At 40.2% G+C, this 16,745-nt stretch overlaps 1 protein-coding gene across 1 annotated transcript in view; it reads left to right on the top strand.

Annotated features, from left to right (window-relative positions):
* Positions 1 to 4,389, top strand: part of HS3ST4 (heparan sulfate-glucosamine 3-sulfotransferase 4) — a 406,482-nt gene extending 402,093 nt beyond the window's left edge. Inside the window, exon 2 of the mRNA XM_069064290.1 lies at positions 3,341 to 4,389. Within this exon, the coding sequence (XP_068920391.1) occupies positions 3,341 to 3,977 (637 nt within the window). The 3' untranslated portion in view covers positions 3,978 to 4,389. The remainder of the gene's footprint in view (positions 1 to 3,340) is intronic.
* Positions 4,390 to 16,745: the final 12,356 nt, after the last annotated feature.

Here is a 16,745-nt window from a genome sequence, read left to right as displayed (position 1 = left end):
AATACAATGATCAACAATAATTATAGAAGACTGGTGATGAAAAAATGCTACCTACCTTCTAACATAGAAATAATTGTCTAATATATAGTATGAGATTTACATTTGCGGACATGGCCAATGGGAATTTTTTTTTTTTTTGTCTTGCCTACGCTCCCTTTGTTATATGGATTTTGTTTTGTTTTTCTGGGGGGAAGGGGAGGGTTTGGTGTTGAGGGAAAATTAAGTGCTAATTTAAAATTTTTTATTTAAAAATGAAGTGACTTGCTGACCATTACGTAGTATGTGATAGCACCAAGAGTATACTCTTTTAACTTGTTAATTGTTTGTTTCATTCTTTAACAACCTCAGAGTTAATATGCATTCATGACACTTAGCTACTACTGAAAGGTACCAAGGACAGTTCCTGCACAAGTTTTAAAGTCAGTCTTGATTTTAAGGTATCATAAAACTTGCCCCTTACTTTTCTTTTTAAATGGAAACAGTAGACTGGAATTCTCTAACATCTTTATTATGCAGTGTTGTATAATACAATTATCATTACCAGTGTCTCATCCCTCTACTTAATTGATAACAACATGAATAAAAACAATATTCCCATATGTGAGTATAGAACTTTGTAGGTTTAATAGCCCACTCACAAATATGTGCTTATCAGAACAGTCCTTGAAAGGAAGTAGGGGAGGTATTATTATTTCTGTTTTACAAATGAGGAAAGTGAGGTTAAAGATACTTACCCTAGGTTACATAGAACAGAAAGGGGCAGAGGTGGAACTAGAAGCCATTTCTTCATCTGTCTAGTCTTGCTCATTTTCTATTTGACCAAACTGACCTAAATACAAGGATTTAGAACGATTGCTACTGCTCCTTCTCTGAACCCTCTAGACTGAAGTAAACTCAGTTTACTGAGTTGAACCAAAAAACATTTTTTTTTTGCTTTAAACTCTTAATGAACATGTTGAAACTGAAACTACTTCTATCTATTTTCTAAAATGTCTTGATCTAGGAAACAAGTCAGTGCATCAGTTTTCCAAATGGAACCTTATCTTATCCATTTTGAACCTTTGCACTGAACTAGAATCATAGGCTCTTAGAATAAGAAAGGAAAGACACAAGACTTTATCCAGTCTAACATCCTTGCCTTAGTAGGAGCTAAACGACTCAAATGCCAGTCTTAGTCTTACTAACAATAAATTAATAACAGGATCGTCTGTCGTTTTCAATTTTACAAAGGGCTTTTTCACATTATCATGTGAGGTAGATAGTGTGAATAGTCTTTGCCATTTTACAGATGGGAGAACTGAGATATTCAGTGAGATGAAATGAGTTGTCTATGATCCCATGGCGATTTGAATCCAGGTTTCTTGATTCCAAGTTCAGGATTCATTCATTTGCTCTGGACTATAGGGTCATAGTATTTTTGTAGTATTTTAGATATAAAAGAATCATACAGATGAACTAGGTTGATTCCCTTATTTTACAGATGAGAAATCTGTAGCCCAGAGAGGTTGTTACTTGCTTAAGGGCACACAGGAAGTCAGTGATAAAGATAGGATTTGAGCTAAGCTTTTCAAAATTCATATTTAACACTCTTTACATTATGTTCTGCTGCCCAGCAAGTGCCTTTGTTAACCCTTTGACAAAATGAGGATATTATTCTGCATCTTTTCTCATTTTCATTATGTGAAATTTTCTTAAAAATAAAAAGGAGTGAAGACAAAAACAATTTAATGGATATGCAATTAGTCTGAATCATTTGGAGGGAAGCCATCTCTTCCAATTCATGATATCCTGATTTTGGTTGGTATGGTTGCTTTGATCAGAAAGTTTCATGTTATAGAATTATTATACCCTCTCAAAGAAAGTCTAGTTACATGTTAATTTATCCGCTAGGCAAATTTCTTTTGCCTAATAAAAGTGCTTACTTAGGAAGCTTCATACCCAGTAGCAATTAATTATTGACAGAGCATGCGAATTAGAGATAAAAGAAAAGTCGTTCTTTCCTCGCTCACCAGATAGTAAATAAATTTAATTATGGTAGGAGAAGCTAGGGGATCTTCTTTCGTATTAAGTTTTATTAGTTGAGACATTTAAAAGCATGTCATCATAACAAAAAGGTCTTGTGTAATCCTAAATGTATCACTTTGGTGCAGGGCTCAGAAGTGAATAGACTTAATTGAGCAAATGGTAGCAGATGGCCTGCTGTACAGACAGGTATTGTACAGGTTTATTGTCAATTAACTTTTGTCTACATATGCCTATGGCAAATTGACTGTATAATATGTTACTGAGCCCAGCTTTAACACCTGATAGACTTGCCATGCTCTGATTAGGGGGATAAATGATGCTAAAACCCTTTTGATTTTTCCAAACTCTTACCAAAGAGAGTTTATTTTTTTAAAGTAAACATAAGAACAAGCAATGGTTTTGGAAGTTTGGAGATCTAGGTTTTAATCCCAGCTCTGACACTGGTTTGCTCTGTAACCATAAGTTATTTCACCTTAAGCGGCCTTCGTCGAGAGGTGGTGTTAGATTAAGTGTTCTTTAAGGATCTTTCCAGCAGTAATATTCTATGGTCTAACATTATATTTCCCTTACAACTCAACACTTGCATGTTCTAAAGTCCCTTCCAGCTCCTGAATTCAATATCCTGGCATTTTATGTTTCAAAGTTATTTCAGACTCTGACATTTTTCTTCTACTTTGTCTGCAAGCTCCAGCATACCATTTCCTATATTTTAAGGTCCCTTATAGCTCTGAAATTCAATAGATGAGAGATAGATAGGTAAGTAGGTAGATAGATAGAGTGAGCATTTATTATATATTTAATATATCTTTGCCCCTGTGCTAGGCACTAGGGATACAGATACATGTAAGCAAGGGAGTCCCTGCCCTCAAGAAGCTTACATTCTGATGAAGGAAAATGACATTTAAAAGGCAGTTAGAAAGGGCAAAGGGTTGCCACCAGCAAGGAGGTATGGTCTGGAGTTCAGTTAGAGAAGTAGAGCCCTGATTCTGGGAAAGAGAAATTAAAAGTTCACCCATCAGAGTCAAGGGGGGTTCCAGGGGAAGGTTCCAAAGTTCCCATGGGGAGGAGGTAAGGATAATGGCTAAAATAAAAGTGACATCATTTGGTTCTGGTACCCAAGAAGTTCTGTGTCAGATGGCTTTGACATTCTCTGTTTTAAAATCCTCTCCAATTTTAATATTCTGGGATTCTACGATGGATCAATTTCTTTTGCTCTCTGTGATTCTTTCATCTCAAAGATAATATACTGGGTGAGAGGGGTTAAAATGGAAATTATGAGGTGGGAATAACAACTCTTTCCCCTTTTTTATTCCAGAAATGTAATGCCCAAGACCCTGGAGGGGCAGATAACTATGGAGAAAACTCCAAGTTACTTTGTAACCAATGAAGCTCCCAAACGCATCCACTCCATGGCTAAGGATACCAAGCTGATTGTGGTTGTGAGGAACCCTGTGACTCGGGCAATCTCTGATTACACGCAAACCCTGTCCAAGAAACCAGAGATCCCAACCTTTGAAGTGCTAGCCTTCAAAAATCGGACCCTGGGGCTGATTGATGCCTCCTGGAGCGCCATTCGCATTGGGATCTATGCCCTGCACCTGGAAAACTGGCTTCAGTATTTCCCCCTGTCTCAGATCCTGTTTGTCAGTGGTGAGAGGCTTATTGTGGACCCCGCTGGGGAGATGGCCAAAGTGCAGGATTTCCTAGGCCTCAAACGGGTGGTGACTGAGAAACATTTCTATTTCAACAAAACCAAGGGGTTCCCTTGTCTGAAGAAGCCAGAGGACAGCAGTGCCCCAAGGTGCTTGGGCAAAAGCAAGGGGCGGACTCACCCCAGGATTGATCCAGATGTGATCCACAGACTGCAGAAATTTTACAGACCCTTCAATGTTATGTTTTACCAAATGACAGGTCAAGATTTCCAGTGGGAACAGGAGGAAAGTGACAAATGAGGCTAGAAATTCTGGGAAAAGCAATCTGATAGTTTGAGGTGAATCGCTGTCTGAGATGTGAAACTCCCCAGAGGGCTTATGGCCACAGCCTGGGAGCCAGGCAGCTCTCAATCCGTTGGTCAGGTTGCAGATTTCCCGCCCCTGCAGAGCTGAAACCTTAATGTTCAAGCAGCTAGGAGGTCTTCTTTTTGGGTCTCTCTCCCTTCAATTCTCCCCCAAATCTGGTATGTTCATTATCTAGTCAGAAAGTCAGAAGAGCTTGGGGAAGGAGTAAGTAGGAGAAAGTAAGAGATTGCTTTCAGCATAGCCCCCAAAGGCAACCAGCAGACAATTAACCTGACTCCTGCTAAGACCCAACACCTTGGTCTTAGCTAGTAAATGTCACTGGCCAGTTCAGTATGAGGGCAATCAAGAAGACCCCCCCCCACCCCCCCCCCCACATACAGACGCACACGTACATTTCTGTAGCAAAAGTCATGGTTAAGCAGGGGAGGAATTTCCCCGGAAGAACCCCACCCTCCTGCTTGCCAGGGTGTCCAATTTATCCTGTGCTGGACATCTCCTTATCCTTCAAATGACCTCATTTCCTTATTCTTTGCACAGGCATATTTAGCCCCTCTAAGTAGGAGTCCCCTGGGGCTCCACGTGGGCATTTATAGGGAGGGATGAAGGCTGGGTTATAGTGTCTGTGCAAAGACCAAATGGCCCTGGGAGACTCTGACTCGGAGACAGGGGAGGTGAGTCTAGCACGCCAGGGATCTTCAACTTCCCAGTGAAAATCCTCCCATGTATCCCCTTCATCCTTGATGTTGGGACAAAAGAGATGTGTCCCTCACTCAAGCTGCTCCTCAGGGCCACCTCCTCCCCACCTGTTGTAGAGAGCATGAATTGCTTCTAGAAAGCTTTCGGGTTGGAGGACTTCCTCTTCCATTGTGATTGGGAGGTAAGCCTAGGATACCCTCTCCCGTTAGAAGCAGGGGCCTTCCTAAGCAAACTTGATTGTATTGTTCCACTGGCAGGCAGCAGAGTAGCCCCTCCGTTCTTGCAAGATTCCTGAAGTGGTTGCAAAACTGAGACTGTTCAACTCTCTTTTGATTGGGGATGAGGGAAAAAAACCTATTTCCCCAGGAAGACAAAGCGTTCCATGCTGCTTCTGGATAGGATTCTCCTGAATCTCTTGCTTAATCTCTTGCTCCGAGCCAGGCAGCTGTCGCCTGAAAACCCACAAGACATGCCCCTCTTCGTCTCTTCTCCCCTCTTCCCCAAGGGGCTGGGACATGGAACACGTTCATTCTCTGGAACTGGCTCTGTTCACATAGGCTATAAGTAGGCCCCTGGGAACTTCCAGGCCTCAAAGCTCCTAGAATTGGGGCAAATGGCACCAGTTAGTTTGGGAAGGGGGAGAAGCCGGTTCTAGCAGGGCCTCTCAGGCGGACTAGCTGCAGCCAGCTGGCCTTAGTCAGAGGCAAAAGAGCTAACTTCATTTGTCAGACTTTGAGGGGAGGGCCAGGAACAGGAATGTGCACATCAGGTGTGGCTGGATAAAATGTCCCTTCCCATTAGCTTGATTCGATTAAAACACAGTGTTTGACACAAAGCACTTTTCCACAGGCCGACAAAACCAGAAATCATTCCAGTGAAACTGAAAATAAGGAGTGGGGATGAGTTTAATTTTTCTCAGATGTTATTAAAATGTCATTTCTCCCGCTAAATGAAAACTGTGTTGTTATAAAAATGGAATGCAACCTGATTAATGGGTTCTGATAGCATTTCTTTTAGTCTCCCTAGTTTCCAATAACCATGCATCCACTCTCCAAGGGCTTGGGTAGTCCCAGCTGCATTCTCTTTTGGGGCCTGACACCTGCTTCCCCTGATGGATCTGGATACGGCAGAAGCAAGGAGGCTCTTGGAAATGTTTTACAGAGCCGTGCTCAGGGGGAGGATAGAGCCTGAGGCCATGGCTTTCTCTATCCCAGGCAGTTCTGACAAAGAATGGACTCGTGCCTAATTCAGTATATCCAACTGAAACACAGCCTTATAAATGAGAATTATTTTTTCAGACAAGAAAGTTCCTATACTACTGAAGGCAATAGAAACACCTTTATTACCAAAAAAGAAGATATAGATAGGATAGAAAAAATATATGTAGTATGTGAATATTTGAAAGAGAAAAAAAACCTTAAATGTAACAGGGTCAAGAAGTTTGCACTATTAGCACTCATATGGCCCATTATAAAAAGGATTATTTCTCCTTTTCCCTCCTCTTTCCCACTCATTACCCACTTTCTGCTGCTGTGAAATCATCCCCCAACAGACCCAAAGGACGTCAGCTTCTGAGATTTGGGGTATGGTTAAGGAGCTAAGAACAATGTAGCCTGGGTTAGTCTACCCTAGAGGCAGAACTGGGCTTTCAGTAGTCCTTGACACTTGCCCAGATAGGAAATGGGCACCTGGAGGTTCTATATGTAATAGGTATCAGGGAACATTTGTTTATTCAAGATCCCAGCTGCCTTTTTCTGCCCCTCTTGGAGTATCCTCCAATTGGAACCTATAGTCTAGAACTTTTGAGTTGGAAGACCTCTAAGAGAACATCTGCTATTTCCTCATACCCAAGGGAGGAATATTCTCTATAACATCTTAAACAAGACCCTTCCTTTCTATGGGCCTTAGTTTTCTCCTCTGTCAAATGTGAATTTGGATTAGATCATTTGTTAAATCCTTTCTATTTTGAAATCCTACAATGCACCCTCACCATATCTGGTCCAACTCCTTCCTGCCTACCTGTTTGTCCTACCTAGAAAAACATTGTTTTACAAGACAAATAAAAATAATGCATTTGCTATCAGATTTTGATAAGTGTTCCAGAGGAGAGAACCCAGATGGTTTATTGAGACCATTACTTCCCTTACCTCCTCAGCCTCCCTTCAATCTTGATTTCCACAGAAAAGATTTTAGAAGAGAGTCTATGCTGAGCCAGGGGTGATAAGACTGGGCTATTAGATTTGACTCCCGGGGATTAAAAACGTGGCCCAGGGTACTTGTAACTTGTATTGCTTCTTCCTTTCTGTCCCTCCAAGGAATTCTTCTTTGTTTAGGTTATATCCCTGTGGTCCAGGGAGAAGTAAAGTGCTTAGTGATTCAATAGGGCCTTTCCCAGAGTTTGAATGAAGTGAAAAAAAATTCCCCATTTTTTTTTCCTATATGTTGAACAGAAAAGGATAAAAAAAAAAAAAATTAGGTCCCCTGGTCAGGGGCTAACCATCTCCCTTTAGTGACAGACAAGGTTCAAGGATATAGCTACCCTTACCAAATGTCCTTGAAAACAGCCCTGGAAAGGGTCTCTCTCAGCTCTAGAGAGGCAGAAGAATAGTGAACCATTCTTCAGAGGTGTCACGTGGGGAGGTAAAGGGAAATTTATTAATTTTAAATCATCCATTTGGAGACATATGTGAGAGATCCAGATTCCAAAAGGAAATACAAAATTTTATATCGTTAAGTCCTGCTTTACACATTGTTGACTTTGGTTTCATCTTCTGTGGCCCCTAAAGGGATCTGCTGAGCCCAAATTGCCTTTTTAAAAAAAATGGGACATTTGACAAAAGAAATTATTTCTAGCTAGGTGGGTGTAGCTCACCTGCAGAAGGAGAGTTGGGTTAATAACTTTTTTTCTTTCCTATTTAAATGTCAGCATTGCAACCCACAAGAGATTGAATTTTGTATTTGATTTCAATTAGCAAAGCATAAATCATGTTTAATTTTCTACAAGCTGCGTGGATGATTCACTGTTCTGGAAAGGCTGATGCTGGGTGGTTTAGGGCTGGGAAATGGAGAATTTAGCCTTCCACACTGTGCTTGCTGCTGACAGTTCTGCCTAACAGGCCTCTTTCTTTCTGTATTGTTCTGTACCAGAAGGAGATGACCATCTCAAACTTTAAATCTGAACCAGCCAGCTCTAATAAAACATTGTGGCAGCCACATCTCTGGGCTCCATTGATCATTAGCCTCTGCACATGAACCATTCCTGAAATACAAGCAATCCATAAACCAATCAACAAACATTTATTAGATCCCTATTATATGTCAGGCACTGTGCTAAGTGTACTTGTGAAAAGACAAAAATGAGATAGTCCCTGACCTCAAGGAGCTTATATTCTGAGTGAAATCCCTGACATCAGACTCTAGCCCAGGAGTTGTTAACCTTTTTTTTTTTTTTTTGTCTTGGACTCCTTTGGCTATCTAGTGAAACCCATGGATCCCTTCTCAGAATGTTCTTAAATTCATTTAATGAAATACATAGGATTGCACAGGAAACCAATTTTATTGAAATAAACATGTATTTTTCCCCATCCAAGTTCAAGGACTGCCTGAAATCTATCATAAGATCCTAGGTTAAGACTTTCTTCATAAGACCAGCATTCTAGATATAGGTCAGTACCCAGACTCTCACCTGTGCATACAGCCCCTGAGGAGACACTTAGATTTAAAACTACTCTTATTTCCCAAACAGAAGCTGAGTTTTGGAAGTAAAGAGGCTAAGTAATGGCATTGGAGTTTGTCCTGCTCCCTCTCGACTCAATTCATTTCACCAGACATATAATGGAAAACACACTGAAGAGAGTGGACCTAGCCATTGCATCCTGGTTTCCGCTATTCTCTATCTGATATTATCATGAGCCTACTATGTGCAGGACACTGTGTTATATCCTGAGGGAATTTAAAAGAAGAATAAGATATGATGACTCCAGCTGCTAATAACTCACAGTCTGATGGGCAGATGACACACAATTATGTACAAACAAACTATATACAGCATAAATTGGAGATGATCACAGATAGATGGCAATGAAGAATGTCACTGAGGAATTGATTGGCTAGGATCGAGATAATTCCCATTCCTTAGCCTGTATGGTGATCCCTAGTCCTTAGAAAGTCCTAGCCATGTCTATACTCCATTTCTTCTTGGAAATACAACTTGTAGGTGGAAGAGGTAATAAATTTACACTAGCAACTCATTTGTAAACCTTCAGGCACAATTAAAGTATGATATATTGTTATTTTGGGGGATAAGACTATAGCTATGATTTCACTGATAGTAAGCTTCCAGTGAAGAAACTCCCTCTACCCTTCTCAGAACTCTATGGTCTTAGAGTTTCTTGGGGGACTTAGAGGTTAAGTGACTTACCCAGAATCATGTAGCCAATATGTATCAGTGGCAGGATTTGAACACTAGCCTTCCTGAACTCTCTATACACTATACCATGCTGCCTCTCTTATTAGTATTAATAATAAATATCAAAATAATAGCAATTCAGGCCCTAGCACTTCTGAATTTATTATCATCTAGTCAGGGACTGAAGTTGGGGGTTAGTTTACATAATCCTTGAGGTCCCATTTCATTTTACAACTCTGGGATGTCTCTTTTTTAAAAAAAATACTTCTTTGGGTCCCATCGTGCTCCTCTACTCTCAGACAAACCCCACTACTCTGCTCAGCAGATTCCAGAAAGCCAGCCACTCATCAAATATGGATTTCAAACTTCATCTCCTCTGCTAGTCTCCATTTGCTGACCAGTTGTTATTGTTGTTTTCTCACTCTTGAAAGTATTTCCTTATTTCACGTTGTTCCACCCACTCCACCCCTAATTCAATGTAAACTCGTGAAGGGCAGGAACGATTCTGTTTTTGCCTTTCTAGCCTCAGTCCCTATCATGGTAGGTAGGTAAATGAATGTAGTAGGCACTTATTGCATTTTCCCCTAAATTAAAAAGTCCTCTGGGATATCATGGATATATTGTAGAATATCAGGAAGCCCTGGGTTTGGAACCCATCTCATACATTGATTACCTGTGTGAACCTGTGTGGTCAAGTCACTTGACCATTCTCAGCCTCAGTTTTCTCATCTGTAAAATGGGGGTAAGAATAGCATTTGCTTTACAAGGTTGTTACTGATAAATCAGATAAAACATGGAAAGCATTTTGCAAACCCTAAAGCTCGATATAAAAGCTATCATTATTATTGAATTTTAAGGGTCTCTAGAGGTCATCTAATCTAACTCTCATTTGATAGATGGCAAAAAAAAAGAAATTTAGTGTCTTGACTGAGGTCCCATAACTAAGTGGCAGGGTTGGCATTCAAAACCAGATTTTATGACTCCTAAGCTAGGGCTTTTACACCACCCTGACCAATGCAAACAGTCACTCCTATACTCCTGGGACTACACTCGGATAAGATGCTCCACCTTTTTCAATAGAATTGTAAAGTGCAGAGGTGGAGGGGGCATGATGCTCAAAGAAATGGGATCAGCTTCTGCTTTCCTGATGGTTGGGGGCACCTTGGGCAAGGACCCAGTAAAGGCATGTGATGAAATGAAGTTTGATAATTGGAGTCACTCGAGAAATACATTTCTAGAATTCCCAGAATGCCTAGCTTGCATTATGGCTGCCTATACCATATAATGTCCTGTACACTGGAGACAAAGCTTATTAACATGGACCAAGGAAATTAGTCAACAACAATAATGACCATTAGTGCTTTAAAAGTTTACAAAGTGCTTTATGAATATTATCTCATTTTATTTTCACAACAACACTCCATGGAAGGTACTACTTTTATACCTATTTTATAGAAGAGGAAGCAGACAGATTCAATGACTTGCCCAGGGTCACACATCTAGGAAGTAATCTGAGACTAGATTTGAATTCAGGCCTTTCTGACTAGACCCAGTGCTCCATTCACTCAGCCACACAGATGTATTTGTTAAGTGCCTACTATGGAAATACAAAGATAAAAATGAGATAATCCTTTCCCTTAAGGAGGTTATATTTTATCAAAAGATGTATATTTTCCTGGGGAGTCTCTGTGTGAAGATTAAGACTTTGTACTTGAGCATGAGTGAGAAGCAGTACTGTCTATCAAAAAAGGGATTGAGGGCAGCTAGGTGGTGCAATGGAAAGAGTACTGACCCTGGAGTCAGGAAGACCTGAGTTCAAATACAGCCTTCTCCCTTCCTCCTTCCTCCTTCTTTCTTCTTTCTTCTTTCTTCTTCTTTCTTCTTCTTCTTTTTTGCTTTTTGGAGGGCAATTGGGGTTAAGCAACTTGCCCAAGGTCACATGGCTAGTAAGTGTTAAGTGTCTGAGGCCGGATTTGAACTCAGGTCCTCCTGACTCCAAGGCTGGTGCTCTATTCAGTGCACCACCTAGCTGCCCCAAGTTCTTCTTTCTTTTAGTCTACTATTTTTTCCATTAGCCTCTGCTAGGTTGAATTATTCCAGCTGTCCTTTGCCAATAACAGTCCACATGTAGGTTCTCCACATCCACATGTGAGGGACATATAATCATAATTGGCAGCTTTGGATGGAATGCAGTGGTGATTATGGACATGTCTCTACAGGATAATAAGTGAGTTTATTTCTGCAGCTGCTCTCCAGAAATTATTGGTTAAAATTTAATTGAACACAATTGTTAAGCACCTACTATGGGTGAATCATTGTGCAAGATGCTAAGGTTGTTATTAAGATGAGAAAGACACCAGATCTTCACTTTAAGCAACTTGGAGTTTCCTGGCATAAATTAAAGTGGTCAGATTGATGGAATCAGATGAAAAGGTAAAATGAAAGGGCTAGTTGAAGGGCTTCACAGTCATGGCTTCACTGAGTTAGTGGGGCTCTCCACCATGGCTGTGGGAATGGCTGGGAAGCCAACTGCCGCAAAAGCTCATCTGATTCTAGGGAGAGGTTGCACCTGGTAGAGTGATCTACTGGGATAATTTTAATTGGTCCTACCTTCAACATTTCAAAAATCCCATCACTGCAGAGTTCAACCTCAGCACTTTAGTAGATGATTGCAAGTGTAATTTTAGGCCATCCTTAACCCCCCAACCCCATTGGTCTGTCTTTGTGATGAGCCTCTCTGCATTGGGTCAGACTATTCCTCAGGCAGCTGCATCCAAACTTAGAATTCCTGTCAGAGTTTAAAGTCCTTGGAATAAGCTTTAAGAACCCAGGAGCAATTCCACATGGAATACTGGAGTGCTTATCCTAAAAAAATTGTCACCAAGATGTGTATCTGTTGGACATGGGATTTTGACAATCCAGTTATGACCATTAATGTCTGCTAGAGATGTTGCCTATGCACTCCCAGTGATGGAATAGAATTAGAACTCTTTCTGGTGTTTTAAGACCCCATGAACAAGAAATTCTGTCCTAATTAAAGCTTCCACCATACCCAGGAAATAAATATTTTGATACTGTAAGACATCTAGGTTCATAAGGAAAAAAATAATCCACAGTTCTAATACATAAATAGCATTAACTCTAAGACAAGACTCCTCTAAATCTTACACTTGTGCTACCCTACCCCAATGACTATCATTCCCCTTTCTAGTCTTTCTCATAGGCCCAGATCTCCCCCTTGTCCTTCCTTATCCAAGGAATGAAGAACTAAGAGACTCTCTTTTTTTGGTTAAAATTTTATTTATTTATTTTTAGTTTTCAACATTCAACTTTTATACGATTTTGAGTTCTAAATATTCTCCCCAACACAGTGTGAAATCTGATATAGGCTATACATGTACAATCATATTAAACATATTTCCATGTTAGTTATGTTGTAAAAAAAAAAAAAGATCTAGAACCAAAGGGGAAAGCACACACCAAAAAAAAAACCTAACAACAAAAACAGAGAAAATAGTAGCTTCGATCTACATTCAGACTCTATAGTTCTTTCTCTAGAGGTGGATAGCTTATTCCATCATGAGCCTTTTTGATTTGTCTTAGATCCTTGCATTGCTGAGAAGAGTTAGGTCTGTCAAGCTGGTCATCACCCAAAGCTATTGTTACTATGCATGGTGTTCTCTTGTTTCTGCTCACTTCACTCGGCATCAGTTCATGACAGTCTTTCCAGGTTTTTCAGAAGTCTAAAAGATTCTCAAATTCAGTAATTCATAATCTCTCAGAATTCATAGGGTCTCAATTGGTCAACCCCCTGCTTTCATAAAAACCTTTTATGCAAATCATTCTGAGGAATTATTTACCTCCTGAATGTCACATTTCCATTAATTCTTTCCTTCTTTTTTCATTAAGAATACTGGAGTTGCAACGTTTTAAAAATGAATGTTAAAAATTGTTTTTGCATGAAACTAGGGAAAAATAAAATACTAAATTTAAAAAGAATACTGGAGTTAGAAGTTAGGAGGCCTAAGTTCAAATTCTGGCTCTGATATTAACTCACTATAATCATGGATAAGTCAATTCCAGCCTCTGGACCTGTTTCTTCCTCTATAAAATGAGAGGGTTAGACTAAATGACTTCTATGGGCCTTCCAATCCTAAATACTGTGAGATGAAGATGACCTCTGCTATTGTGTATTCTTGCTGACCTTTGTCCTCACTCCCTTTGCCTAATTACTCTCCTCAAATAAGAATTGGCTTTTGTTGGGAGTCATTGGGTACAGACTGAGATCCCTGCAAGGGAAAAAGTTATCCCTGAGTCTGAAATCAAAGGTTAGACATAAGTAAGAACATCTTGGTCATGCTGATTTTTTAATGAAATCAAGGGAAGCCATATGCTCAGTGCTAAAGGGAATTTTATAGATCATTTGGTCCAAATAACTTATTTTGCAGAAGAGGAAAGAAATCAAGGCCCAGAGAGCAGAAGCAGTTTATTAAAGGTCTTACAAGTTGTAAGTAGCAAAGTCAGAATATGAACTCAGATCTTCTGACTCCAAGTGTAACTTTTTCCATCTCCCTGAAGAGCATTGAATCTAGAATCAGAAGTGGTTTTGGTCATTTTTCAGTCCAATCGGACTCTGTGACCCCATTTGGGGTTTTCTTGGCAAAGAGACTGAAGTGCTTTGCCATTTCCTTCTCCAGCTCATTTTACACATCAGGAAACTGAGGCAAACAGCATTAAGTGACTTGCCCAGGGTCACACAGTGAATAAGTGTCTGAGGCCAGATTTGAACACAAGAAGAGAATCTTTTTGACATCAGGCCTGGAACTCTATCCACTATGTCACCTAGCTGCCCTCGGTTCACTTCCAGGATCTACCAATTACTAGTTGTGTGACACTGGACAAGTTACTTGGCATCTCCATGTTTTGGTGTTCCCATCTATAAGATGGAGACCCTCACAGGGTTGTTGAGAGAATCAAATGAGATGACAAATGTGAAAGGGAAGCAGTGGTGTAGTGAATGGAAAGATGATTGGATGATATCAAAGGACTGGAGTTCACAGAATCTAAGAGTTGGCTAGATCATCTAGACCAGCTTGAGGGATGCCTGAAAGAGGACTGATCACCTGTGCAACACACCTGAGAACACTCCATCCAACCTGAAGATTTCTAATGACATAGAATCCACTGACTCCAGGAGTAATCTATTCTGCTTTGAAATAACTCTCATAATTAGGAAGTTGGTGTGTGTGTGTGTGTGATGCCTAACTGACCCACTGTATCTGCATCTACCATGCATTGCTTCTGCAGTAGGCCAGTCCTCTGAAGCCAAGTCCTCTTCCACACAAAAGTCTCCAGATACTTAAATATAGCTCTCATGTTTCCTTTCTCCCTGCCCTACAACTCTTCTCTTCTTTACAATAAAAACACCTCATCCTCCAACTGATGCACATATAGCATGATTCCAATGCCTTCTGCCATCCTGGTCCCCCTCCTCTGTATGCCTTCCAGTTTACCAATGTTATCAAGGCTCATGATCTTATGCTGCCACTTAATTTAGGGACCTTGTACAAGTCATTTCCATTCTTTGTGTTTCAGTTTTTTGTTCTGTCAAATGAAAACATTCACTGGATGAATTCTAAGATTCCTAAAGATATGAGGATACCTTTTCACTATGTTGAACAACAGTAATGCTTGAACATGAGGGATAGAAGACATGGTCTCTGTTGTAGCTTACCATCTCTCAGATTGTGGTAATGTTTGGGGACCTAAAAGAAATAGCAATGTCTAGCTCCATCTAATCATCCTCTCCCTCAAATGCCTAACATTTACGATCGATGACTTTATTGTAGGCATGGAACCTACATCATTTATGTTCAGACCTTTGATTTCTTTATTAAGGGAATCATAAAATCAGGCTAAGCAGAGACGTGCACTGATGGCATTGCTATTGTGACTAATGCTGTTGTGTCGGTATGTGATGCTTTTTAAAAAAAGATATATTTTGATTTTATATTGCATATATTTCCTAATGCATATTTTTTCCTTCTTCCACCCCTGCCCAGAGAGAAAAACACAGTGATATTATAAAATAATCCATAATGAAGTCTAGAGGTGCTAGGTGGTGCAGTGAATAGAACACTGATCCTGGAGTCAGGAGGACCTGAGTTCAAATCTGGCCTCAGAAACTTAACACTCTGTGTGACCTTGGGCAAGTCACTTAACCCCAACTGCCCTGCCTCTCCCCTCCAAAAAGCAAAAAAAAAACCCAAACTCCAAAAGCAACAAAGTCTAACAGTATGTGTGTTTTTTCATACTAATCAGTGGTTCACCACCTTAGCAAATAAGGAGAGGATATATATATTCATTTCTCTTCTTCAGAGTCAAGTTTGATCATTATGCTTACACAGTATTAAGTTTTTCTTTGTTGTTATTCTTTCCATTTAAACTTGTAATCACTGTGTATATTGTTTTCATGGGTTTATCAATTTCACTTTGCATCAATTCATATAAACCTTCCCATGCTTCTCTATATTCTTCATAATCTACATTCATTATGGTGCAATTATAGCACATTTTCATTCATATAACAAAATCAATTTGCACCATTACCCACTCAATGATTTTTTATGGTTTCTAGTTTTTTTTTGTTTGTTTGCTATTATAAAGAATGTTGCTGTAAATATTTTGGTGCACATGGAATCTTTCTTTCTACCTTTGACCTTTTTGTCCGCTGCCTAACATGGGACTTTACTGATCAAAGAGTACAAACATTTTTTGTCTCTTTCCTCAAATCATTCCATATTCTCTTCCAGAATGGCTAAACCAATTCACAGTTCTACCAGTCATGTGCTGGCTGTTTTTTTAAAAAAGGATTCCCAAAAGAGGCCATGAGTCTGCAAATAAAATTCCACATGAAAGAGAACAAAATCTTCAATGACCTCCTGTTTTTGGAACCCATGCAAGGAAGACATCCACCCCTTCCCTACCAATGTCAGCTTGCTTGGTGCCTTTCCTGCCCCAGCTCAGGCACTCTCCTTCATAATAGGAAACCAAGAGTGATCTCAGTTGATTTGAGATAAATTGTACTACACTGAATGTGGACATGACTTTACATCACTCTCCACTGCTCATCCTGTGCCAGTGTACTTGGTGTGGAGATGCCAGGAACTAGCCACTGGCTTTAATGTCATCTCCACTACCCTTCCCTTGCTTTTTCACCACTATGCAAATATTTTAATGACCAAAGGAAGGAGATCTATGGCAAGCCTAGTAGTGCAAAAATCTATAAGCTGTCAAACACCATCTCTACTCTCCCACTCCCCTGAAACATACATGTCCCACAACTCCTCTCCCGCAGTACACTTAAACATCCTGAGTGGCCAGGTTGACTTCCAACTACTCCTTAACAGAGAGACTAGCCCTCTGCTTGCTTCTTTCCTTATGTTCCTGTAGCCTTGCTATCAACTTTTCAGTCACCCCCAAGAGGTGGTAATCTTCCCATGCATGCCTCACCATTTATGTATCTCTTACTTTGGGTTCTGCAGTATCACAGACTCCTGACACTTTCATCCTTCACCTACCCTGACAGCAGGTTCTGC

The sequence above is a fragment of the Petaurus breviceps genome, unplaced genomic scaffold (assembly GCF_028583685.1).
Source record: "Petaurus breviceps papuanus isolate PSGF00001 unplaced genomic scaffold, PetGlider_PUasm1.0 138, whole genome shotgun sequence".
Taxonomy (NCBI): Eukaryota; Metazoa; Chordata; class Mammalia; order Diprotodontia; family Petauridae; genus Petaurus; species Petaurus breviceps.
This window is presented reverse-complemented; position numbering and strand designations above follow the sequence as displayed.